Genomic DNA, 26,466 nt, shown 5'->3' with positions numbered 1-26,466 from the left:
CATAGCCAAATAGCTCATCGAATCTTTAAACTGCACTTGTCCCATTTGCATGAAAACAATTTTGGCTCCGTTCAAAATGACTTTAGGACGTTCGGTGCCATGTTCCGCATAGTACCTCAAAAGAAACTGTCCATCGTATCCCGAGAAATTGTGGGCTATGACTGTGGCATGACGATGACAATCTCCGTAAAGTTCGATGTCCTCTTTACTCCATGTCTCGAAGATGGGGTCTAAGACCCATTTGGCAAAATCGTCTAGCGTCTTGGGTCCTCGAAAGATTTTTTCACGTCCTCCAGGAATCTTGCTGCAGTGAGGGAAATGACTGAAGATAGGATCTTGAATGCACTTTTCACACGCTCGATGAGCCACACAGAAATTAGGAATGTGAGTGCCAGTCTCTTGCATGCATTCGAAATCGAAAAAGATGAAATTGCCTTTCTTCTTTTTGTGACCGTCATCTTTCTCTTGTTGGGGTTGGTATTTTTGCATGTAGCATTGATGTTCCAAGTCCACGATGTGGTGACAAATGTGACATTTTTTCTTTCCTTGACATATGTGTGCCTTGGCAGTATTGGTACATAGGCCTTGTCCACACGTGGGGCACAATCTCAGCAGTTGACAAGCGCTTTTATTCTGTGAACCTTGTGTTTTCAAATGTTGTTGGTAACAGGTAGGACTGACAAACGTGCGCAGACAAGCAGGACAATGCACTCGTTCTTGTCCTTCACTCAGACAGGGTGGAGAGGCCAAACATCCTGAGCATTTCGATCCACAATGTTTGTGTTGCTCTCGATTTTTATAGCCATAGTCACATTTCTCACAGTAATAACTGTATCCCAGGAATGCAGTGATACTGGTAATGGCATCGAAATGTTCATCGTGATAATAAAGGTGAATGTATTTTCCATCTTTAAAATCTCGGCCTCGAAACAACAGAGACCCACGCACTTCTTGAGGGTACACTTTCAAGGAGTAGCGTGGAGCTAGGACATTTTGCAATGTTTGCATCTCAGGAATGCCACAGGGTGTGACTTTGGACAGGCCTGCTTGTTGTAACAGAAGTTCTGCTTCATTTCGTTGTTTGGCTCGGTTCGATTTTCGAATGTTCTCCCAGTCTCTTTTCCATTCTACCGTGTCGTTCTTGTTGGCATAGGTCGTCCCACCACGATAGCCCTGGCTAAACACATGTGGTCTTGAAAATTGTTAATTTGAACGAGGCTCTTTTTGGTAATGCGAAGGTTGTTGACCAATAAGGTCTTTCTGCGTTGTCCGATCCCTTGAGAAGGAGAGACGTGGGTCATGTCCAGTGTGGTTTTTCCATCGGTGATGTCAAACTGGTCATTGGATTGTTTCACGTGTTGAATCTTGTCCATGACTTTGGAAGCGGTCAATTCTGCAGGGCTGCTAAACTCGATCCAAACAGGAGATTTCAAGCCGTCGTGTTGTATGGAAAGTCTCAAGCGATCGTATTCTTTGGGTTGACATTGTCGCTTGAGTGTGGTAAGCAAAGAATCCCACATCTCGGTGATGAACCCTTCTGCTTTCTCTAACGGTACTTCGGACTTGAAATCTTTAAACTTCACCGTGTATTTGTAAGCCGTGGTTCTAAATTTTCTAGAGGGACGCTTTTCCGTCTCTCGAATGGAATAGTATTTTTCAGGATTGACTGGTGAACTTGGACTAGGTGCAGACTCTGTGGGTTTGGATTCTGGTTCACTCATGTCCTCTTGAAAATCACTAGCATGAATTTGTGCCAAGACTTCAGCTTTTGTACGAGGCGATAGATCACGTTTCTGCCTCCTACTTTCTTCTTCTTCCTTCTCAAATGAATTGGATCGTTTCATCTTGATAGCAAAAACTCAAATGACTAAAGTTTAAACACCATGGGCTAATTTATAGTCATGGCAGACCAGCGTATAAAAAGGGTAAGTGTCTTGTCCTTTCACTATTCATTTCACTTTCAAACCGAGCAGAACAATGGAAGAGACTACCCAGATCGAACGTTTCATCAGAGCTTTGCGAGGGGTCATTAGAAAATTTTCTTCAGACCAGCCGTCGGACTACTCTCCTTCCTTTCGAGATAAAAGTCAAGATACTTGCTATATCTGTCAGAAGAAAGGGCATTGGTCTTCAGAGTGTCCAGACCGTCAAAAAAGCAAAACAGTTGCTAGAAGACATAAAAGTCAAGATACCTGTTATCATTGTCAAGAAAAAGGACATTGGTTTCCAGATTTTCCTAAGAAACAAGAGGAGCAAGAAGAAGAGAGGGATTATGGAGAGGAAGAAGAAGAGGAAGAAAGTAGACAGGTGAAGAAAAAGAAACAGGAGAAGAAAAGAAGAAGGGAAGAAAGTGAGGATGAAGAGGAGGAAAAGACTGTGACTGTGAAGAAATTCAAAAAGCAGAGAGAGTAAACAAAGAGACAGAAGAAGTCTACGAACTTTTTAAAGTACTCTGTTGTGAATTGTGAATTGGATTGTAAATATTTATAAAAGAATAAATTAGGTATAAAAGGTAAGTGTCTTTGGGTTTTGATTTTAAAATAAGAACCTACACTCACGTACTCATACACAGACACGTACTATAGGGGTAAAATGTTGTTTTTTTTAGTTTGAATGGATGTTGGCAATTGAAAGACTATCTCTTTTCGAGAGATATGGGTGGTCCTGAAAAGGGCCTTTTTGGTGTATGGGTGAGTTTAAACAATCAACTTTAACTGCCTTAAGCGTTTGCCACGGCCAAGGCCTACTTCTGGACTGAGTAATGTTGATGATGATGATGATGATTTGGTTGAAATCACTAAGGGTGGTACGGTAGGCTTAGTCACAGGGTTGGAGTGTTTAGCTCGGGAAGGTCGTATTCTCTTCGGTCGTAATAAAGAAGTCTGATACATTTGTTTCAGACTTCTTAACTCTGCTAAAATATCTAACAGTACCGTGACCGTTTGACTTTCACACCCTCGTTTCTTTGCTGCTGTTTCTTCTTCTTGTTGTTTTTTTTTTTCTTACCTCTTCTTCTTGCTGTTGTTGCTGCAGGAGAAAAGCTTGTTCCGCTTCCTTTTGCTGTTGTATAAATTTCTCCAAGTTTTCTTTCTGTCTTTGTCTAAAATTCTCCACGTGCGGTAATGAAGGAGAAGGTGGCGAAGGTTCCGGAACAAATTCTTGCGAGGTAAGAAAATCCACAAAATCCCAATTCACCTCTTCTGAAAGTAAGTCCGGGTTACCTTGGGTAGTCTCCACGGCTGGTGCACCACAATTTATCGTTTTCTGAGTTTTCGTCATGTTGAAAAACTGTCGCATGGATTGACTGCGCACAGGCGCTAGCGAATCTATATAGGGAATGTGACGTCACAGACTGCTCTCTTCGGATTGGACGTGGGGTGACTGAAGTTTGTAACGCGTGTTTGGACTGGTCAATGAACTCAATCCGTTTCAATCCTTCCTCTCCCTATAAATAAGCGCAGTTCACTGCATTCCTTCACCTGTTCTCGGCACCCCCCAACATGTGGACCACAGTGGAATCATCAACTCTTGTCTCTTCCATGATGTTCCGGACGGACATACCGATGTATGTCCGATCCAAGTGGACTATTGTCCATAGGACAGAAACAAAAAGGATTTACGTGGAGAGGCAAGGATGCCTAAAGAGGGTTCTCATTTATGGCCCTAAAGTCAGACGTAGTTTGAGGAAAAGAAGAACATCTCAGAACATCTCAAAGATGCCCTTTATGTTAACAGTAGGGTATGTTAACATAAAACCAAAGGCCCTTTTCAGGGCCCCTTCATATGCCTCGAAAAGACCTTGACTTTCATGCCTACCACTTTTTTTAAAAATACAGACCCCTCCCTGTTTAAATTTCCCATGTTCAATTTCCATAGACCCATAAGGTCGGGACCATATAAAAATAGGGTCCCGACCCTGTTCAATTTTCCCCTTGTCCCTATAATCCCTATGATGTTTGTCCTGTTTGTCCAGTTATAGGGACAATGGGAAAAACTAATGTTCTTTTCCCATGTTAAATTCCCCTTGTCCCTTTTTGTTGTTGTTGAGTTTAATTATAGTAGCGTTCGCACAATTGTTCATGTGCCACTTTTTTCTGACTGCACCGCAGCCTGCTAGTTGTTCCTGGGGAAGGGGATGGTACCACCTCCCCCAGGCTTTAATGGATTCAAGGAACCCTGATAGTTTGGCCTCAATCTGTGGGTCCATAAAGGTCCCTACAGTTGAATGGTTGACTGTCATTGGTGGGAAGGAGAGCTCGGGAACGGTCCTGCTTGCTTTACATCGCTGGTTTCTTGTTGCATTTGCCTTTTTTTTTGTTTTTTTCGAGATTTTTTTTTTTCGAGATTTTTTTTTTTTCTTCTTCAAAATGTTCTAAAAGGAGGGGGATGTTCTATGCTGTTTATAGAGGTTCTTAGTAGATATCATGTATGAAGAGAGATTTTCAAGGTTATTATGGTATTACTAGTCGAGGTGTTTAGGGTGTGTTTCCTACGTTATGTTATTTATAAGTTTTTAGATATTACCTCTTTAAGTTATTTATTAATTGATGTTTTTAGAGAATGAATGTTATTTATACTTTATTTAGCAAGAGACCGGAGTCCTAGCCGATTATACGGTTCGTAAAGGACATCTAGGACAGGAATCCTAGCTGATTACTCGGTTCGTTAAGGACATCTAGGACATCCGATTTTGCGGTTTCCTTAGTTTTTTATAGGTGCTTCGTAAGTGAATTATTTATTAATACTTTTATAAAATTGAATGATATGTTATGGTTTTTTTATGTGGTGGCTTCTACATTTATTTAGCTAGTTACTGGGTCTTTTGGTTTTGTGGGGATAGTAATTATATTTTGTTCCTAAGTCCTGCTGAGTCTATGAATTGATTTATATTTTTATATGCTGATTGTTTATTTTTATTAGAGTCCATAAGTAACTCTGGGTATGTGTGTGGTAATCCAATCTCTTTTTGGTTTTTGATAAATATTTTCCGAGCGGGTTGATATTTTGGGCATATATTGAATACGTGGTGTAGATCTTCGGTGGTGTGGCAGTTAAAGCAGTTAATGGTTGCTGGTTTGGGTCCAATAAACCTTCCAAAACTGCTTGCTAGTTTAGTTTTTCCAGTTATTATCCTGTTTATGGTTTTCTGTTCTAAATAGGTACCCTTAGGTAGCTGTATGTTCCTATCTACGTGTTTTGGGGTTTCATGGTGATTTTTCCCTTTTGTGGAGGAGTTCCAAAAATCTTGCCATGTTTGGTCTATATATGTCTGTGCGAAGCTTATTGCTTCTGTAGGGCTATAGTTAAGCTTGATAGAGTTTTGATCTCCTAGTTTGGTTTTTGCAACTTTGTCTGCTGTTTCGATGCCAGAGATTCCAATGTGCGACGGTATCCACATGAGCTCGACTAATTGATGTGCTGTGGTGATATCGTCGATTAATTGGCATGCTCTGTCGAGGAATTGTTCCCTAGAGTGTGTATTGCGATTTTGGATCAAAATAACGCTTAGGGAATCGCTTATAATGGCTGCTTTAGGTATTTGGTTGTCTTTGATCCATTGTAGTGATTCAAGTATAGCCCAGAATTCAGTGGTGTAAATGGAGCAATAGTCAGGTAATCTGGATCCCGTTTGTATATTGAATTCAGGGATGACTAATGCTGCTGCTGTTCTTGGTGTGTTGTTTGTTTTTGATCCATCGGTATATATTTTAACATAGTCCGGGTATTTTTGGTTGATTTCGTTTACCAGTACAGGTTTTAGTAAGTTTTCTTGTCATTCTTTATTGCCTAATTTGGTAGCTTCAATGTTAATCCTTGGTGGTTTTTGTAACCAAGGTGATTTGTTCTGGTCTGTATTGTTTGTTACCTGTTTTTTTTAGTAGAGGTATCTTTTCTCTTAGTTCAAGGATTACTTTGCCACTTGGTGTGATAGGTATGATTTTGGGTCTGAAGACAACTTTACACTTATTTATAGCTATTTTGGTGGGATGGTTGTCTAGGTGGGTATCTAATCGAATGGAGTATCGGAGGAGCAGTTCTTGCCATAATTTTAAGGGTAGTTCTCCTGTTAGTGTTTGTAGTTCTTCTAATGATGCTGAGGGGAGTGTTCCTGTGCATAATAGCAAGGCTTTTCTCTGGATAGTGTCAAGTTTTTGTAGTACAGGTTGCTTAGCCGAGTTATATGCTTGGCAACCGTAATCCAGTTTTGATCTAATTAGGATTTTATATATCGTGAGGAGGGTTTCCTGGTTGGATCCCCAGTCAGTCCCTGTGATGTTCCTGAGGAAACTGATATCTTTGTTACAATTCTGGGTGAGTTGTTCAATGTGCTGTTTCCATGTGAGGTGGTTGTCAAAGAACATTCCTAGGAATTTTACTACTGTTACGTATTTGATTAATTGATTTTGTATATAGAAGTTTGGATAGACTAGGTTGTTATTTCGTTTTGGGGTGAATATGATTGCCACAGTTTTTTCATGAGATATTTTGAAACCCCATTTGTCCGCCCATCTCCCTATGTTGTCTAGGCTCTGCTGGATTTCTTTAACTACTGTGTTATTGGCAGGATTTCCATTCCTCCATATGCCACTATCATCTGCAAATTGTGACAAGTTTATTTTTGTGGAGGCTACATTGAGGTCAAGGTCGTTTACCATTAGGTTAAATAGTAAGGGACTTATTACACTGCCTTGCGGTGTTCCATTTTCAAGTGAAAATTCTTCCGAATGGGTGTTGCCTATTCTTGTGGTAATTTTCCGGGCTGTGAGGAAATCGCCAATCCAGTTGAACAAGCGTCCAGTTATTCCAAACTGGTTTAATTTGGCCATTAGTCCATTGGTCCATACTAAGTCGAACGCTTTTTCTAGGTCTAAAAAAACCGCTATGAGGTTGCGATCGGTTTTCCTATGTGCGTTAAAAGCGAGTTTGATGTCTGTTTCCAATCTGAGAAGTTGGTCAGTTGTGGACCGTTTGTTCCGAAAGCCACACTGATTTATGGAGAGTAGGTTATTGGTATCTAGGTGGTGTTTTAACCTATTTGCGATTATTGTCTCCATTATTTTGCAAATATTGTTTGTAAGGGAGATGGGTCGGTACGAATTTATGTTGTTGGGATCTTTACCTAGCTTGGGGACTGGTATTACTATGGCCTGTTTCCATTTGGTGGGTAGTTGGCCTTTATCCCATATCCTATTAAAGAGTTTGATTATGACTATTGTTATATTGATAGGTAGTTTTTTGTAGATAATGTAACCTAACTGATCCTTACCAGGGGATGTTTCGTTTTTGGAACGTAGGGCTATCTTCCATTCATGTACTGTGACGTCTCTATTTAGGTGAGATTCTTTTGTTCCTTGGTCTTGAAACATTTGAGGTTGGGTTCCCTCCATTAGTTTTTTGTGTTCTTGAAAGTTTTTGGTGTGATTATTGTTGCTACTCATGTTCGAAAAATGCTTTGCTAGGAGGTCTGCCTTATCTTTATTTGTTATGGCATTTTTAATTTTTGGGGCTGAGGTAGTTGCTTTCCCTTTTATGGCTTTTATCTTGTCCCATATTTGTTTTGAGTTTGATTTTAGATTCAGTTTAGAGCAAAAGGTTTGCCATAGATTAATTTTAGCAGTTTTTATAGTTTGTTTTAGTGCTTTTTCTTTATCTTTATATTGCTGGAAGTAGACAGAATTTTTGGTGCGTTTATATTTATTTAAGGCCCTTTTTTTTGTCTTTATGTGCTATAGTGCACTGTTTAGTCCACCATGGTACAGGGTTTTTATTTTGGATATTAGTTGTCTTTGGTATGCATCGGCTAGCTGCTTCTATAATTGTGTCTGTTATGTTATCATAATACATGTCAATACTTGGGCTTTCTAAGTTATCTGGATTTACTCTAGCTAGTAATAATTGGAATTGGTCCCAGTCTGCCTGTTGGTACCTCCATTTAGGTGGGGTTTCGTTAGGAATATGTTGAGTTTTTGTTTGAATATTGATTGTGATGGGAAAATGGTCACTTCCTAACGTATCTTCCTGATCCACCCACCAATTTGTGATTTGAGCCAATTTTGGGGTAGTGATGGTTAGGTCTATCGCTGAGAGAGCGTCATCCTCATTGATTGTTTCAGAGGTAGATTTTGGTGTGTTGGAGTTGTTTTTACAAATAATGTTTTTGGCAGAATGGTAGGTGAGGTGTTTTTCGTTCATTAAGTCCACTATTTGTTTCTCTTTTATTGCAAATCTGCATTCTGCCGATCTAGGATAATGGTTTTCTTTACAGTTAGCACATTTTTGTTTAATTGTGTGGCATTCTCCTTTGTGTTGACCTCCGCAGTACTTACATCTTGGTTTGAATCTACATCTGAGGGCATAGTGTCCCCAGTGCAGGCATTTTGGTGCAAAATCTTGGCCTATTTATGTAGTTTTCCAGCTTATGGTACACTCCTGACTGTCCTAGTTTTATTATTGAGGGTATTGGCTCGGTAGCCTCTATAACTGCTTTGTTTGTTCCTTGTCCCATGTGATTTTTAAGACGATATACTTTGGTGGTCTGTGTTCCATTTGCTGTGAGTTTATGAAGTAGGAGTTCATTGCTTATGTCCTTGTTGTATCCGTTTAGTGCTATTACTTTTTTTAAAGATAGTGGTTTTAGTGGGTTCAGCCAGATTAGTTGTGGTTTCACTGTGTTTGGAGTTCGAAGTGACTCGTGGTTTCCTCTGAGTGCTATGGTGTCTCTCTACTTTGATCTTTATTGGGCCTATAGTTTCAATTTGGATGAATTTTTCCACCTGTTGAATTGTGCTGCATTGGACAATGAGGTAGTTTCGCCTTGGTCTTATCAGTTTGAATTGTCCAGTGTGAATTTTGGCCAGTGCTGTCATAATACTATTGGTACTTAGACTAGTAATTCTGTTGCACCTGCTGCTTATGTATATGGTGTGTTCGATGGAATGATAACTGTACATTTTGTTTTGGGGGTTATGTTGTTGTTTTATTTCCTGTTTTGAGTTAACCTTACTTGTGGGGTTTTTTTGGGTTGTTTTGGGGTTTTAGCGGGCCCTTGCCATTACCTAGGTATGTGTTTTGGGTTGTTTGGGGTCTTTGGGTTGCCATATCAGTGATGCTGCTGGGTCGTTTTGTAGTGTCTAATTCATTGGATTTGTTCCCATAGGTTGGTGGTTCCCTTGCTGTTATTATCCCAGATGGTCCAGGAGTTTGGCTTGAGTGTCTAGTTTTTTTCCTAATGTTTTGATTTATTGTTGTTTGCTTGATTTCCTCTTGTTGGTTTGTTTGCATGCTTCTAGAATTGGTTATTTCATTTTTGGTGAATTTTGGGGTGCTGGTTATGGTTATGTGGTCTAATTGTTGGGAGTTTTGTATTTCTAGTAGTTTCTGTTGGTGGGGTGGTGGGGTGTTAATTATGTCTGCTGGTTTGTGGTTTGTTTGGTCTGTGTTTGAGACCAGAATTTGGGGTCCCAGTGTGATGTTGGTTGAATTCGAGTTTGCTGTGGTTGGTACTACTTGCGTTAATCTTGCTTGTTTTACATGCTTTATTGGTGCTGTTTGGAGTTGTGATACATCCAATATTTTTAATGATTTATTGATAGGGTTGTTTGGTGGTTTGTGTGTTTGCGTGTTTGGATTGAATAGAGCCATTTGTTTGGACCTAGTTTGCATTCTTCTACTTAAACTGCGTTTAGCACTGAATGATGACTTATCTTTTGTCTTTGTTCTAACCCAGTCTGCTCCTCTGCTAGAAGTCTCTCCTTTGTTTTCTGTTACGTGTTCCTATCGTTCCTTTGTTTGATAGTTCCTTTGTTCTGTTCGATTCCTTTGTTCACGGCTTGGCGGTTTGCTAATCGTTTCCTCTTCTTGGTATTATTTCTTTGCTCTTGTTTTCCTGTTCCTTTATTCTATTTTAATTGGTGATGGTGGTGGCCGCACTAAGTCTTGTCACCCTTGTCCCTATAATGCCTATGCCTTATAGGAAAAATTCTCAGGGACTATGGAAAACTAATGTTATTTGCCTAATGTTAATTTACATAGTCAAACTAATGTTATTTGCCTAATGTTAATTTACATAGTCCCTATATGCAATTTTCACTTTTTTCCATAGTACTTGCCTAGTCCCTGAATCGCCCCTATTCACTACTGCTATCAGTGTTGGTTTTAGCGTTGCTGATATTGCTGATATTGTGACCACAGCAACCATCATAGGCACGCAAATCGATCCTAGTAAATGTGTTTGGTTATGGATGCATTATCGAATATGTGCTTAAGCAGATCTTCTCGCCGAGGCACAAAGCAGTCGAAATACAGTTATCCAGCTCAACCCGATGGCTACTGGTGATAAAACAATAAGCATGGCCGAGTTCGAAACGATATTGGTCGAAATAGAAAATCATCAGCGCCTCTGGTCACAGATAGGCCCCTACGGAACTGTGGCGTTTGCTATCCAAAATAGGTAATTGATTTCAGATCGAGTAAATGTTTGCTAGTTTATATTCATCTGTCTACTAGCAGAGTTAGCAAATCAAAATTGTTTTCTTTTCCGAAGGGTAAAATCATTTACGCAGATTCCGCTGCGCCAAAGAAATCGCTCATGTTTGCGAAGAGTTTCCAGTGCGGGCTCAAAAACTAGAACATATTCTACACCAATGTTTACAGCATCGACTTCAACAGAATTCTGTTCACCTGGGGTTTGTCGTTTTTGTCACTGTTGGCGATTTCACTGTCTGCACTAACTTTCTAAAATCACCACGCTTAACAAATGCCGCACGTTAGTTGGAAGTTGGATTTCACTTACAAACAGCTCAACTAACAAATTTAAAAAAAAAACGGTTTATAAATTAGGAAACTCCAAAGTTTGAATTTTGCTTCAGATTTTTTCAGCCAATCACAGTAGACTTAAGAAAAGTAACGTCTTTTGATTGGTTGGGAGTTACACGTCAAAAATCTCCAGACTGTATATGTAAGTGACCGTGATCCTCTCACATAAAATGGGACCAGAAATAATGTGAGCAAGCTATATCAAACCAGTTGTATCTTTTTTGTTCTGGACTGAATGAGAATGGGTGTGTACCCAGACAGCATGGTTCTGCAACTTCAATAATTAATATAAAAAAGTATAACTGGCAGAGTGAAAATACTGGACTGCATAAATATACCTATTTTGTCGGGTTAATACATTTGAAATGTGTTATTTTTTCCATCTATAATTTGCTTAACACCAACGGTTATAACACAGCAGTGAGTTACCTTCATATGTACTAAAGGGTAATTAATTAATTCGGATGAAATATCTGGAACTCGTAAATCATAAGAAATTCGATCACCCCACCCCGACCCACAAAAAACCAGATCGCCCTTTACCTTCTTACAGTAAAAAAATATACTCTTAACCTTTTGTGTTTGTCTTTAATAATGCACGATGTGTTATTGTGCATATGCTGGCATTGAATGATTATTAACAGGTGAGTGCGTATTTTCCACATAGTTCATAGTTAAAGGGAGGCAATCAAACAATAACGGAGACTTACAAAAAAGTATACTCTAGACGTAATAGATTACTCTTCCTGGTTTAATGCACTCGAACACAGTTTTTATACGAACAAAGACGAAAGAAACAGAAAGAAGTAGTGATACAATTGTCTTTCTTTTTTCTCTTCTCTGAAATACTTGGAACATAGTATACGACACATCTCACTGGTCGTTCACTGACAAAATTGCTACATTTCATGAAGGAGAAGAAGAAGAAAAAAATTCCACATAACTTGTTATGTTTGCAATCTTCCTGTTACTGCACAAAAGTTGAATAAGGAATTCGGATTAATTATATCCTCAAGGCGAAAGGAAGTGGGTACTTTTTGTCTTCTGAGACGTGTAATGTGAATGTGCTTGTTGAAATTACATTGACTGACCAACACCTACACTTACTAATCAACGAAAACGTTGGAGTGCTTGTACACACACACACACACACACACACACACACACACACACACACACTATTACACCTAAAAGGGTAGGATTGTTCACACACACATAAACACACACGCACACACAGACATGCACACACACCTACTAACCAATACGCTCTTTTGACTGAACGGCACCTACATCTGCTAACCGATACGCCTTTGACTGACCATCAACTATACTCATTACCCAATGAAGAACATAAGGAGTGCTAAAACATCCACAAGCATACTATCATACCTAAAAGAGTAGGAATGCTGATACTCTATACACTATCATAATACACACATTCATACAATCACAAACAAGAGATCAGAGTATAGTCCGGATTACGATTTAGTTGTGATTGGACAAAAGAAAAAGACAGAAGCAGAAACATTGGCACTTATTTCCAGATGTTCCTACATTAACAAATAAAATCTACCTTTACGCTGAAATTGTAAATATCACACTGAAACAACACCCGTACAGGATGAACCCTCTCAAACAGGAATGTTTGAAAAAATAAATTCAGTATTTGCTGAAAACTGGAGTTCACCATGTATACTTGTTCCGAAACCAGATAATACTTTCCGCATGTACACTGATTACAGAAAGGTGAACAGTGTGACTAAAACAGATTCATTTCCATTACCAAGAATCGATACTGCATTGATGAAATTGAAAATTCAAAGCATGTCACCAAATTTGACCTTCTGAAAGGATTCTGGCAAATTCCACTGACGGAAAGTGCAAAAGAATTTTCGGCATTCGTGACTCCAGATGGACATGATCAATGTAGAGTGATGCCGTTTGGGGTGAAAGGTTTGCCTAATATTTGTGAACGTTTAATGAACATGATTACGTCTGTTCTAGATAACTGTGATGCTTACATCGATCATGTCATCATCTACAACGATACCTGGAAAGAACATTTAGCGACCATTCGGAAATTCTTTGACAAACTCACTGATCCAAATTTGACAATTAATTTATCTAAAAGTCAGTTTTGCCGTGCTTGTATAACATTTCTAGGACATATCGTGGGACACGGACAAGTTAAACCTATATATGCTAAGGTCAATGCTATCTCTGAATTCCCTGTGCCTATCAGTAAAAAGCAGCTGGTGCGATTTTTGGGTATGGCTGGATACTATCGGAAATTTTGTTCCAATTTTTCCATAATTGCTGAACCCCAGACAATTTTTTTGAGCAAGAAAACCAAATTTCATTGGTCTGAAAAATATCAGGAGGCTTTTGAGAAATTAAATACCATGCACCAGTTCTTACAGCTCCAAATTTGAATCAGTCATAACAATTATTCGTTGATGTAAATGCTGTTGGGTTTGGAGTAGTATTGATTTAAGAAGACAAAAGTTGTATAGATCATCCAGTGTGCTATTTTTCTGAGAAATTAAATAAGCACAAGAAATTATTCCACAATCGAGAATAGATGTTTGGCTTTGATATAGGCATTACAACACTTTGAAGTCTACAGTAGTTCAGCTCCTCCGATTATTGTTTTAGTTATCACAACCCCCTTACTTTCATCGTCAAGATGAAAAACAAAATTCAGAGATAAATAAGTTGGAGTTTGGTGTTGTAGGATTATAATTATATAAACAAAATGCACTACAAGAAATAAAGTAACTGAATGTATGCCGTATTCCAAACAAAATACACAAGCGCAGATTCATAATTAAACAACATTATTAACGCGCACATAACTCCGTCCAGATAAATTTGAACTTAGTCGCATGCTTGACATAACTTTCAAAAGAAAATGGCGTTTTTGTCTACTTAAAATTGAAATCTGGAGTCATAATGTGAATGAATGTGCATTGCAGCAACTTTTCCATTTGATCTGGAATGAATCAATTTTGGTACTTTTGTCGACTACGAAATTTCATGATATGGACTGGATTCATCTGTGCAAATTGCACATGAAATAAATCAGATTGAAGCAACGAGGGAGAAGCGTGTTGACATTTGCAAGTGTTTTCTGTTCTGTTATTGACTATTTGAAATCATAATATGGGGAAAATATGAAGTCTCAATTGCAATTATCAAAAAGACGCTATGGAATTGAATGTTTATTTCATTTTTAGTGCAGTAAGGAGGATGTAATTGCACTTGAAATATAGACGAAATTATAGTACAATTTCGAAATGTATAATCAAGCTTGAGAACCCATTACATGGTTCATGTAATTCGGATTTGCAGAACTAAGAAAGTACATTTTGAGGAAATTCAGATGTAAAACTGTAAGTATACTTTTTTGCCATTTTTATTACCAGGTAAAGGAGACAGCTTATGCCTTGTAACTTGCATGTTATTTGCAGGTACCCAGCAATTTTATGAAATCTAGCGTCTATCGCCAAAATCCGAAACATCGTATCAAAAAAGTTAACGCGGAATGCAGCAAAGCAGCTGGTATGTGACAGTCCACGAAACATCTGCTTTAGTTCATTCAGAAACAAATTTAATCAACCAAAACGTAATGCGTCTGCTACACGAGTGTACATGATTTGTTTACAAAGTAGTTTCTAATACAGTATTAGGCACACGTGCCCTACACGTAAGTTGTGTCGAGCGCGCGACTAAGTTCAAATTTATCTGGGCTGAGTTATGTGCGCATTAATAATGATGTCATTGTGTAATGACAATTCTGCGCTTGTTTATTTAGTTTGAAATACGTCATTCATTCATTTACGTTGTTTCTTGTAGTGTATTTTATTCATATAATTAAGCTTTAGGTAGAATTTAAAAAAATGAGCATATAATAAAAAGGTTACTGCATTTGTATGGGAAAATATGAACTCGTTTTGTCGGAAGGATACTGAGCGATACTCAATCTAAAGGTAACTTATTATTAGAAAACCAAAATGGGATTTAAGTCTTGGCGTGGGGTGTGGTGCCCTTTGGTGCTGAAACATTTTTATAGTATTTCACCATCGCCTTATTGTGACGGGGTGGGGGGGGGGGGTGGGGCAATTTTTCAAAACACTTATGGGGGTGGAGGCAACTGTATGAAAAAACTCAAAAACTATTATATGTAGCAAAGTAGAAGCACCACTAAAGAATATTGCCTATAGGAGCACTAAAACCTCACATAGTCGCAGCTAGTGTCCTTTTGAATTAACCCAATATTATCTAAAAACCACAGGCACATGATTCGGGGGAAACTAACGTGTATACTCACCCCACCCACACACCCATTCAAATAAAAACAACACTAAAATAAATCACGTATTGTGTTCCATTCATTTTATTTTAATTTTATTTATTTTATAAAAATAGTTCACATTGTCCGATTCAGTCTGACATTGGTCAGACTCAAGATGTAAGTCAGGTCCGAATCAGCCCGTAATTTGGTCCGAATTAATCAGGAGTCACATTGCCGTTTTTACTTGCAGATTTTTTATTGTTGATATTTTTTTTAGATACGTTCATGACATTGAAAATTCCCTATCACAATCACGTTTGACAATAATAGACATGTCGCTGACACAAAATAGGGATTAGTAAAGTTTCTAAAATGAGCCCTCCTCCTTAACAGTATTAATATGAAACAGTGACGTATCCCCAACACTACGGTCATTCAACATGGCGACCGAGGTGGGGACGTGTTACTTGTGGTAATCGCTTCATTAATGAAAATTCAATTTCTCAGACCTGTCTTGGCGTAATATTTGTACATTAGGTAAGACACATAAATTTACACTATTCTATAAATTATCCTATTGCTTCATTTTTGAATTGATGGAAAAAATCCTAACTGAAATGAACTGTCCAAGTGAATGATAAATGTTAACTTGTTGACATGAGCCAACCCTACTTCTGGTTAGTGATTAGCTACGATGTCGTAGCCTGAACTTGATTTGTTGTCCACAAGGTAGGAGTAAGGGTTCTGATATTGGTACTAGTTATTGATATCACTAGTCGAGATTCGTGACTTTCTTATCTCGCACTTTTAACTCGCAAATCTCCTACAACTTGTACAATCCTGTATCACATAAAAACAAAGCCTTGCTTTTGCTTGTGTGTGTATGTTTGTGTGTGCCATTATTAGTAACCTTACTTCGTGGACGAGGGTACTAACGCGAGCCTGCGTTTCACTTTCAGTGCAGCATCTGGGTATGATTCACGCCTTTTCAGTATTTTTTTTTTATCCCAGTACCTAAGGATGAGGGAAAATGCATAATGCAAACGATTCAAGCAGAACTAATGGGAAATTTTTTGACATTTAACAATTAACATTGGAACTGATATGCATGCAGCCTATCACATACAAGTTTTGTGCAGCCTATAGCAGTTAAGCTAACTATTGTAACTAATTTCTGGCTCTCAAGCAAAATTTGATTGAAGAAAAAGAACCATTTTAAATGTATACAGTACTCTCTCATTATAACACTTCATGAAAGCCATGAAGTGTATGATCTTTTTTTTGTTGCAAGTACTTGAAATTCTTAGTTCATTTTATATTCTAATCATTATGATAGATATGATGCCTGAAAAAGATTTATTTAAAATAAAATTGATTGTTCATCTAATTGAGTCAGTTTTGCCCAGTACTTGAAAAAAATTATTTCATTATATATAATACCCTATTTTAAAACCAGTGCAGTAGGAAACATTTTTTTTTTTGCCTAATGAAAAACATTTTTTGCATTTTGAAAAGGGACACATAAAGAAACTATTGTGAGGGAGTGCTCTATACAGTTCATACACAAAAAAAGTAAAGAAAAACAAATTGGTTGCTTTTAACAAAAAATACTCCATCCCACTTAAAATTACAAGTATACTATGCCTGTGTGCTGGGAGTAAATAACTATGTTATTAATCAAGAGCCTCGTGGGTTGGTGGCTGTTTCCGTGGTTTTCCCAAGTTCTTGCTCCACCATTGATATTGGCCCCCATGTATAGCCTATCTTGTGCTGAAAAATGGCATTAAACCCTACAACAACAGTTATTCAAGAGCTTCATTCGGCACTCTTGAATAATTGTGACACAGTCTTAAATGTTGGTAACTTCCTGTTTTGGTTGAAATTATTGTTTGGTTTTAGGTTAAGAACTTGTACATTTTAATAAAAGATTTTGCAGAATTTGTTTCCTTTATATTTAAACTGTTTTAGTCATTAACAATCTCTTGTCAATTGAAGTGGAGTTCAGTTAGATCATTTTGGATAATGTTCATAAAGATTGGAAGTAAATGTATTTGATAGTTTTGTTTATGCATATCACTTGCCCTAAAGGCCATATTTTGTTACTATTATTTTAGCACAATGTTTAACTGCTACACGTAAAATAAAAAATATATACATGTTTTAAATTGACTTAATTTGCTATGTGTATTTGACTGTCAGTATCATGATCTTAAGAAAATAAATTGTGTATTGGCTAGGTCTACTATACCTGTAATCTTGGTTTGATTTAATTTTATTATAAGTAATGTTTTCTCTGGGATTTGACATTTAACACTTAAAGCGATGGTTCTACCTTCCCTGATGTCAGCTAGTGTACAATTGCAAGCTTGACTGGATCAGTAGAGCTGATGTTGATGAGCATTTGAAGTGTCTTGCTATTAACACTTTCTCTTTAACTTTTAGAGGAATAGGGTCTTACAGCTGTGCATTTGAAGCCCCAGCAGTGGGCTGAATATTATTTTACCAGTATCTTTTGAAGAACTTACGAATCAAATGGGGCATTTTATTGGTATCCTTGAAGTTTTTCAGTCATATTAGATACAACTTTCTTTTTGAGAAACCTTATGAGCATCTTACTTAGATTGTGATTTTTAGAGGTATCCAATATTTCAAGCTCTTTGATTCTTATTTGAGTATGAACTCACTAAACAGCTGATGGAATAGGGTGTAATGAGTCAGTTAGTAAATAAGAATACATAAATTTGCCATCACAAACTTTATTTTTCATTCATTTGGTGCCAGTATAAATTTGAAGATCCATCTATTGCTTTTTTAAATGGGGAAGTGATTTTACATGTTGCACCAGTTAGTAGAGGGTCTGACTCATGATACAAAGGTTTTAATTCTTGCCCACGCAAGGCTGGTTAGCTTCCTCGGTGTGTCATTGGAGATGTCACTTAGCTCCCATTTTGTCTGTATGATAGTCAATACTGTGTTAAAAACCAAATTAGCCAATAATTTACTTCATGCTAAATACATGTTTATTAGTCATACATGATTTCTGCCTCTGCAAGCATGTAATAATGTTAATTTAAAACATCACAGTGCCTTTTCAAATTTTAAATGCTTGCATAAGAAACTGTTTTACTATAGAAAGGCACAAAAAAATTAATCATGTCACCACAGAAAAATAGGTATAGCTATAAACTTACAAAGCACTTAGATCTGTATTCCATATATGTATGTATGTAAAAGTTGGTACAGATATCTGGAATACAATAGAAGTAGTGTTGGATATACAGGTGTTTGATAATTTAGAGTGGTGGGATTTTGTTGTATAGAAACGTGCATGTTTTATGAATAACTGATAGTTTAAGAACAGCATGTGAAAATAAGCAATACGTGTAAGTATTTTAATGTTTTTATATTTTTTATTAAAAATTCATATATTTTCCTGTATTCATTTAAAATAGTCCATCATTCCTTAATTTCTTGCATCAAAATCAGGTTTACATACTACATTTTTTATGATGTAAAGATGTGCATACTTTGCATACTTTGCATTGCACCTGTAACATCCAGTATCTTTTGCTGTGTTGAAACTGTTGTAAAGGATACAGATAGGTCATTGATTCAACCAGTCTGGTCCATGTATTTTCAATTGATTGGGTAACAGCTGGATGAAACTGGCTGTTGATTTAAGCGACACATTATTTATGGTAAGATGATACTCTCACTGCATGAATTGTTGGAAAAGCTAGTTATATTATAGTTCAGGTAATGTGTGATGTTAGAATTGTTATGCAAGTTTTGTTGAAAGAAAACATGATTATTTTGAAATATTAATAATATTACTGTTAGCTGTAAGCTAATGCTTACAAATCACTTAGATCTTTTTCATATAGATATATAAGTAATGGTAAGTATATATATCTGCCATATAATAAGAGTTGTGTTAGATGACAAGGCTGCACAATTGATCAAAATTTCTATACATGTAGACAGTATACAATAACTGAAACCATGCTGTTTGATTGAACCAGTTGGAAACTCAACATTTCCCCCAGATTTCTGTCTAGGCTTAAAGATGACAACTATTTATATGTAAGACATTGATAGTGTACATGATACAACTCATTAAAATGCAATTGTTTTATTTTCCCTACACCTTTTACCTATTATTATGATAGGAATCAATTTGTATAAAATTATCTTTGGTTAATATATCTAACAATTTAAGTGAAACCGCATGGGATTGTTGTTGCATGTACATACAGTAGTTGACAACAACAACAACAAAAATTGATGATGTAGCTTGGTGTACTGCCTTGCTGTGCACATAGAATGCTTTTATAGTGTCTACAGTGACTAAGAAACTATGCAGTAACTTGCATCCTCAATCTGATTAAAGTCTTGCTCTCCGACATAATGACAGAAGGTCATGTGCTGTAGACCCTACAGTTCCTGATAAAAAATTACAGCTTTCACATTTATAAAAGTAAAACACAGCACTTCATTGAGAATATATGGCTTGAAATAATAACTTCTCCCTAACATGAAATACAATCCTTTATCTGAAGGGTTACTACAATAAATCGTCATTCAAACTCAAATGATGTCAGGTCTACTTATCATACATAGATCTTGAATTGTACATGTAATTTGATTGCTTATGAACTTGAAACTTTCTTTAAATAAAATATTACTTATCAAAGGTTCTGTTAATAAAAATGCTTTGCAAAGGTAAATAATGTAGCTAAAAGAAACATTTTGTTAGGATTATTGGTAAACCAGTGTGTCACGTGTAGTACAACCTGATTCTTGTTAACTTGGGCATTTTGATGGTAGTGTATTATTCATATGAAAATTAATCATGCTTTAAAAGAATTAACGGAGAAAATCCCACTAAACTCCTTTTATGCGGTGATGTGCATATTGACATCATGAATGTTTGTTTTACTGATTTTAAACAATTATAGACAGTAAACTAAACTAAAACATTTACATATATAAACATTGCAGCCATAATGATATGATGTCATGTGTATGCCATATTTGCTAAAGAGCCGGAAGGCCAGGGGTCTGTACTAGGTAGAAAGTTGGTCATTGTACAGTAAGTGGAGATGTGGCCAGGATATTCATATCATATGGTCACACCAAGTTAAGTCCCATTGTCATCAGGTTACCTGTTTGTCAGATGTAAGGGGACATGTATAGACCTCTTTGTTAGGAAGTACAACATCTATATAGCTCCTCCTTCCCAAAGTTGAGTTCACCAATAGGAAACTTTAATTTTAGCCATAAGTCTTAATTCGTCAATCTGTGAAGGTCTGGACAAGCCTTGAAATATTAACTTAAAGTTATAATGAAGTAATTTCAAAATTTCAAAATGGTAGCCTACATAGGCAGAAAGACAGAGGAAGAACAAGCAATGGACTTGAAGGCTGAGTTGAAATGCTGTGCTTATTGCTTGAAGGCCCAATGGATAGGCTGTGCTTATTGCTTGAAGGCCCAGTGGATAGGCTGTGCTTATTGCTTGAAGGCCCAGTGGATAGAATGTGCTTATTGCTTGAAAGCCCAGTGGAAAGGCTGTGCTCATTGCTGGAAGGCCCAGTGGAAAGGCTGTGCTTATTGCTTGAAGGCTTAGTGGAAAGGCTGTGCTTATTGCATGAAGGCCCAGTGGAAAGGTTGTGCTTATTGCTTGAAGGCCCAGTGGAAAAGCTGTGCTTATTGTTTGAAGGCCCAGTGGATATAATGTGCTTATTGCTTGAAAGCCCAGTGGAAAAGCTGTGCTTATTGTTTGAAGGCCCAGTCGATAGAATGTGCTTATTGCTTGAAGGCCCAGTGGATAGAATGTGCTTATTGCTTGAAAGCCCAGTGGAAAGGCTGTGCTTATTGCTGGAAAGCCCAGTGGAAAGGCTGTGCTTATTGCTTGAAGGCTTAGTGGAAAGGCTGTGCTTATTGCATGAAGGCCCAGTGGAAAGGTTGTGCTTATTGCTTGAAGGCCCAGTGGAAAAGCTGTGCTTATTGTTTGAAGGCCCAGTGGATAGGCTGTGCTTATTGCTTGAAAGCCTTGTGGAAAGGCTGTGCTTATTGCTTAAAGGCCCAGTGGAAAGGCTGTGCTTATTGCTTGAAGGACTAGTGGAAAGGCTATTCTTATTGTTTGAAGGTCCAGTGGAAAGGTAGTTAACAACAATACAAGTAAGGCTTCATTTGGAAGAAAAAAAGAGCTAGTGGAGCAATTTATGGGTGGATTCATCACTAATGAATACCAAATACCACAACTCAGTTTTTGGAGTCTTCTATGACCCTCCTGTGCAGACATGATAGTGATACAAGGTTTTTGCAAAGATAGCATCATTCTGTTGGTTGAGACCATCAGAACACAACAAAATGAGAAGAGTTATCAGAGTACAATTTGTACTGTAGGTTTTGGGTTGCTAAGGTGTTGTTATGTGGCTTGGAAGAAATGCATAACTGCAAAGAAGCTACAAACCTTGAATTGGTGTCCATGGAGATGCTTGAACCAGAGATCTAACCTTGGACAATAAATGTGTCAGAAACCTGTGGTGTGATTTTTCCCTTTATGTAGTATTTAGAACAGTTTCTTTTCACTATATATCTAACAAATATATGTGCATGTAGATATTTAATAAAATTAAGTCCTTATCTCTTCACTTGTATACATATTATTTCAGTTCATACAGTACCTTTATGTTGGCATTTAACTGTTACAGGTTGTTTGGAAATATGTTGGAGACTAAAAGGAAAATAAATGACTACTTTTTCCTACATAAAAATGATAAATATAAACAGTTTATTAGCTGATAAAAGACATAATAGCGTAATTTGAAAAGTTTTTTTCCCTTATTTACAGTACATGTTGAACTTTTAATTCCATTCCAATATTTAAATGATTCAAATTTTTACAGGTTTATTTTTGTCACCTTAGTTGGCAGAGATGAGGAGGAACAGTGTTACATTCCTGAAGTACGTGGTTGTGGCCATCATCGTTCTGGCATTATGTCCTCTTGCCATTAAATTCCTTATGGGTGGAAAACGTATTGAAGAAGAATATGTTGATGCAGGACGAGGGATGCCATTTGCTCCACGTGTCCAAAGAGATTCAGATGTTGTCCAGATGAATCAGGTTTTAACATTGTTACTTTCACTTATCTAAGTTTAACTATCAAGTAAATAACAATTCATCTTATCAGCATCATTATCAATTAAAAATCTGAATATCTACTGTATATATTCGCATAGAAGCCCATTCACGTATAAGCCGACCTCCAAACTGAACAGGTGTTGTTGTTGTAGGGTTTAACACCATTTTTCAGCACAGGATAGGCTATACATGGTGGCCAGTATAATTGGTGGAGGAAGAACCCTGGAAAAACCAGGGAAGAACCACCGACTCATGAGAAGTTACTGGCAGGCTTTCTCACTTACCCATGTTAGCCGAGCCTGAGACTCAAACTCACGCAGACAGAGGTGAGATGGCAGTGATCCGTAACGGTGAGCGCTTTAGACCACTCAGCCACTTGGGGCCCCTGAATAGGTATAAACACTAAAAAGTGCATGACCCATGTATAAGCCGACCAACAATTTCGAGACATCTCAAGATGCATGAGGCACGTTCTAAATGCATTTATTTAGGCAAACTTTTATTTTTTAAAAATTACATGTATACTTAAGTAATTTATTTAATTTTCTGTTTTCTTATTGTTTCTAATTTAGATGTGTGTATAATCTGATTGAATGATGACAAGAATTTAGCTATCGCAAGTTGCTGTAACACTACCTCTTCCTTTTGACTCGATTATTGTTTGTTTATGCATTATTGCATTGGACATTTTATGTCAGAGCACTGGTAATTACGTTTTTACTTTGCTTTGAAATAGTTAGTACCTAACTCATTAAAATGTAATCCCAGTATGACAACACAACAAACAACAATACGGTTTGATTCAATGCTCGCAGTTAGGCTACCAAACATATTTACATAATGGCGCCACCACATGTACAGTGTAGGTTTGATTACGTGCTGAGTTAAGTACATCCCTTGGAGTCGAATCATGGGCACCATCTTGCTAAACTTTAATGATATCTCCAAAATACAATAATGAAGTTTCAGAAATAATGCTTCGAAAATTATGCTAATACCGTAAAAGCTGGGTTGTAGTTTGCTTTGATATATGCTACCTTACACCATACCTGTCAACTCTCACTCCCGGAGGGGGAAAAACTCCCGATTTTTGGAGTCGCTCCACGCTTACCTCCCGATTTCGTATCTTCCAATTTTTGCATAGAACTCCAGATTATTATATTATGTCTTCAATTTTCATTTCTTCTAATCAAGAAAAGTCCTACATGTTCTGTTGTATCACCTGTAAATTATTGTTGTGACAAAATAATTACTTTACTAGAAAGCTTCTTCACTAAATAGAATGTTAAGCTTAAACATTATTCATGTAAATTAATGGGTTTTTTTAACCTCTGCAAGAATAAAAAAGTAAAAAAATAAACCAGAACAAAAAAAATAAACAACAACAATAAAATCATCCACAATTAATTTCAGTTCCAAGAGTGATCACTACAGATGCTGTAACTCCATATGCTATAGTACCATTCCCATGAAAGAAACTTACACAAGTGAACACCTGGCATTTTTATATTGTATATACCAATGGTAATTACCATGGTTAAATTAAAAGAAAGAATGAAAATACATACCATGCAGCAAATGTGTCCTCAAAAAACTATTTCAGAATACATGTTTTATAGTAAACTATACTAAATGATTTATGAGTTGACAATAAGGGAACAAAGTCGGATATATGAGGGAAAAATAGTTGCCACATGTATGGTACCATGAGGCTGTCTCTTTAGGTACCTTTAGTTCAACAGAATTGGGAATCCTTTATTTGCCAATCAACTGCTGGTGCTTGCATAACACAATAGTTTCTTTGAATTACGACAGAGGGCCAGTTGTTTTCGCAAAACAGTTGCATCAATAAGGATTAACTTTCAATTAGGCGCGCTGGCTTTCTTGCTAGTTTATTTAAGACTAATCTTTAGCTATTGTGCAATTTGACCACAGCTGACCAGAATATGAAAATAGGGCACGTCCTGGAGGAAAATAGGGAATGTTACAGGGAGAAACGGCAAGTCTTTTTGCGAATTTCATGCATATTGGACCAGGAAGATCGATCAATATTTAGTTAAAACAAGGCTTTAAAAATGCTGCGAAAAACCTCCTGATTTTAGGTTCCAATCTCTATTTTTTTTATTCAGTCTCCCTACTTGGCTTTTGAAAAGTTCATAGGTATGCCTTACAACCCTTTTTACAAAACTACGGTAATCATGCTAAATGCAATTACACATCAATGTACTGGTATAGTTGCCGGTCAAAATTGCCTCTTAACACAAGCCAGTTTCAGGGTTTTAATGATTAACTATCCTGTACTGCTATAATGAAAGAAAAATTTGCCAACTATTAGCATAGGAGACACCAAAACATCAAGTTTTCCATTGTGTGGAAAGTTACGTTTGTTCAGCAATTAAACAAACTAAAATTGATTGATGTGGATCTTAGTTGATCTATATGAGAATTTTAGCCTTTACTATTACCACTCTTCGTGAACATATAAATTATGCTGGTTATGTACCTTATACAATTAAACGTGCATAACTTTTTAAAATTATTACCTCAATTTGTAGGATCGCTTATATCATTGAAAATGAGTAACTCATGAGCGTGTGATTCAGCTTAAATAAAATAGCTATTAAGGACTAGCTGAAATCTTATCTGGAAGAATGCAATTTGGTCAAAACAATGAATAAAGCAAAGTCTACATCAAATAAGGATTTAAGTGATGCTATGCACTCTTTGCACTGTGTAAGTACTGTACATTATAGTTTAGCCTGGTCTTCCGGGTAAACTGAACTGGCCCGCGAATTATGATGTCTGTATATACCTTTATTTAATTTCATGTTGGAGAAATCAGAAAATATGCACATGCAAAATAATAACAAAAGCAATCATAGCACTTTATACCAGCTTAATAATTGTTGGGTCACCAAAAGTTTTTTTTTTTTACATGCCTATGTCTTATGACATGGAAAAAATTATTGTTTCATGTCCCAAGATTTACAGCCATCACAGTAGTCAACAAAAAGACCTAAAAACTGTCAAGTTTAGATAATGGGCCCACGGATAAGCAGACCCACCCCGCTTCTTCCAGGCCTTATTTTTTCCTAAATTATTCGGCTTATACGCATGTATATACGGTATATAATGAACTTTTAGTTTAGGAAAAAGATATGGAGAGTTGTATTTGGTGGTACAAGTTAATCTTCATAAACAAAATGAAAACTGTGGAGGAAAACTTAGTCTCATAATGGCCTGTTATCATTTTATTAATCCCATTGGTTGTTTAGTTATTAACAGTATTTTATTCATTTCAGCAGTTCAGGGTAAAAGGCATTTCTTAGATAAAATTGTGGGTATATTGGTAAATTATGTTAACATTGCTATGTATACTGCTGACTATCTTGAAATGTGTCTGCTGTTGGATCCCATTCAGTTTGGTACATTTTCATTCATTGTTGCATCATGAATTTAGTTCTTGGATCCCATTCAGTTTTGTACATTTTCATTCGTTGTTGGTTGGTTAGAATTACCAGAGATTTGGAGTTTTTACTTTTTAACCATGTTCTTCAAAGATTAACAGACATACATTACTGGGGCCCATACTGACTGAGTGGTCTAAAGCGCTCACTGTTCACTGCCGTCTCACCTCTGTCTGCATGGGTTCGAGTTACAGGGCTTGGCCAATGTGGTTACATGAGAAAGCTTGCCAGTAGCTTCTTGTGGGCTGGTGGTTTTTTCTGGAGTTTTCCTGGGTTCTTCCTCCACCATTTATACTGGCTACCATAGCCTATCTTGTGCTGAAAAGTGATGTTAAACCTTACATAAACAACAGCAACATACATTACTTAGCTTTTTGAAAATTATAATCAAGTTAATATTGTATTGTAATACACTTTCCTGATAAATTTGACAACATTAATTATTCAGGAAATTAAGAGTAAAGTCAATAATATAGTGAAGCTTTCTTTATCTGTGAGTGAGAACAAAATCTTTGTATGTTGCTCAAGGAGAGCTACATCTCTAAGTTGTTAGCTTTTGCCACCAAAATGCACTCCTAAACATCCCATACCATAGGTTTATTGCTACCAAAATGCACTCCTAAATATCCCATAATGTAGGATTGTTGCTACCAAAATGCACTCCTAAATATCCCATACTGTAGGATTGTTGCTACCAAAATGTACTCCTAAATATCCCATAATGTAGGATTGTTCCTACCAAA

The 26,466-nt window shown here is 37.0% G+C and overlaps 1 protein-coding gene across 2 annotated transcripts in view; it reads left to right on the top strand.

The window, feature by feature from the left end:
• Nucleotides 1–15,503: 15,503 nt before the first annotated feature.
• The window catches only part of LOC149797717 (putative polypeptide N-acetylgalactosaminyltransferase 10), a 54,617-nt gene continuing 43,654 nt past the window's right edge, over nt 15,504–26,466 (top strand). The window contains exons 1-2 of one of the 2 annotated variants that reach the window (XM_089962651.1): nt 15,504–15,646; nt 22,041–22,238. In XM_089962651.1, the coding sequence (XP_089818777.1) occupies nt 22,050–22,238 (189 nt within the window). In that variant the 5' untranslated portion in view covers nt 15,504–15,646; nt 22,041–22,049. Of the gene's footprint in view, nt 15,647–22,020; nt 22,239–26,466 lie in introns of both variants that reach the window. The other variant, XM_089962650.1, reaches the window with a different exon arrangement.

This window comes from Sinohyriopsis cumingii, chromosome 6 (assembly GCF_028554795.1).
Source record: "Sinohyriopsis cumingii isolate HCF-2022 chromosome 6, ASM2855479v2, whole genome shotgun sequence".
Classification (NCBI taxonomy): domain Eukaryota; kingdom Metazoa; phylum Mollusca; class Bivalvia; order Unionida; family Unionidae; genus Sinohyriopsis; species Sinohyriopsis cumingii.
Note: the sequence above shows the minus strand (reverse complement) of the source record. Positions and strands in the feature narration are given on the sequence as shown.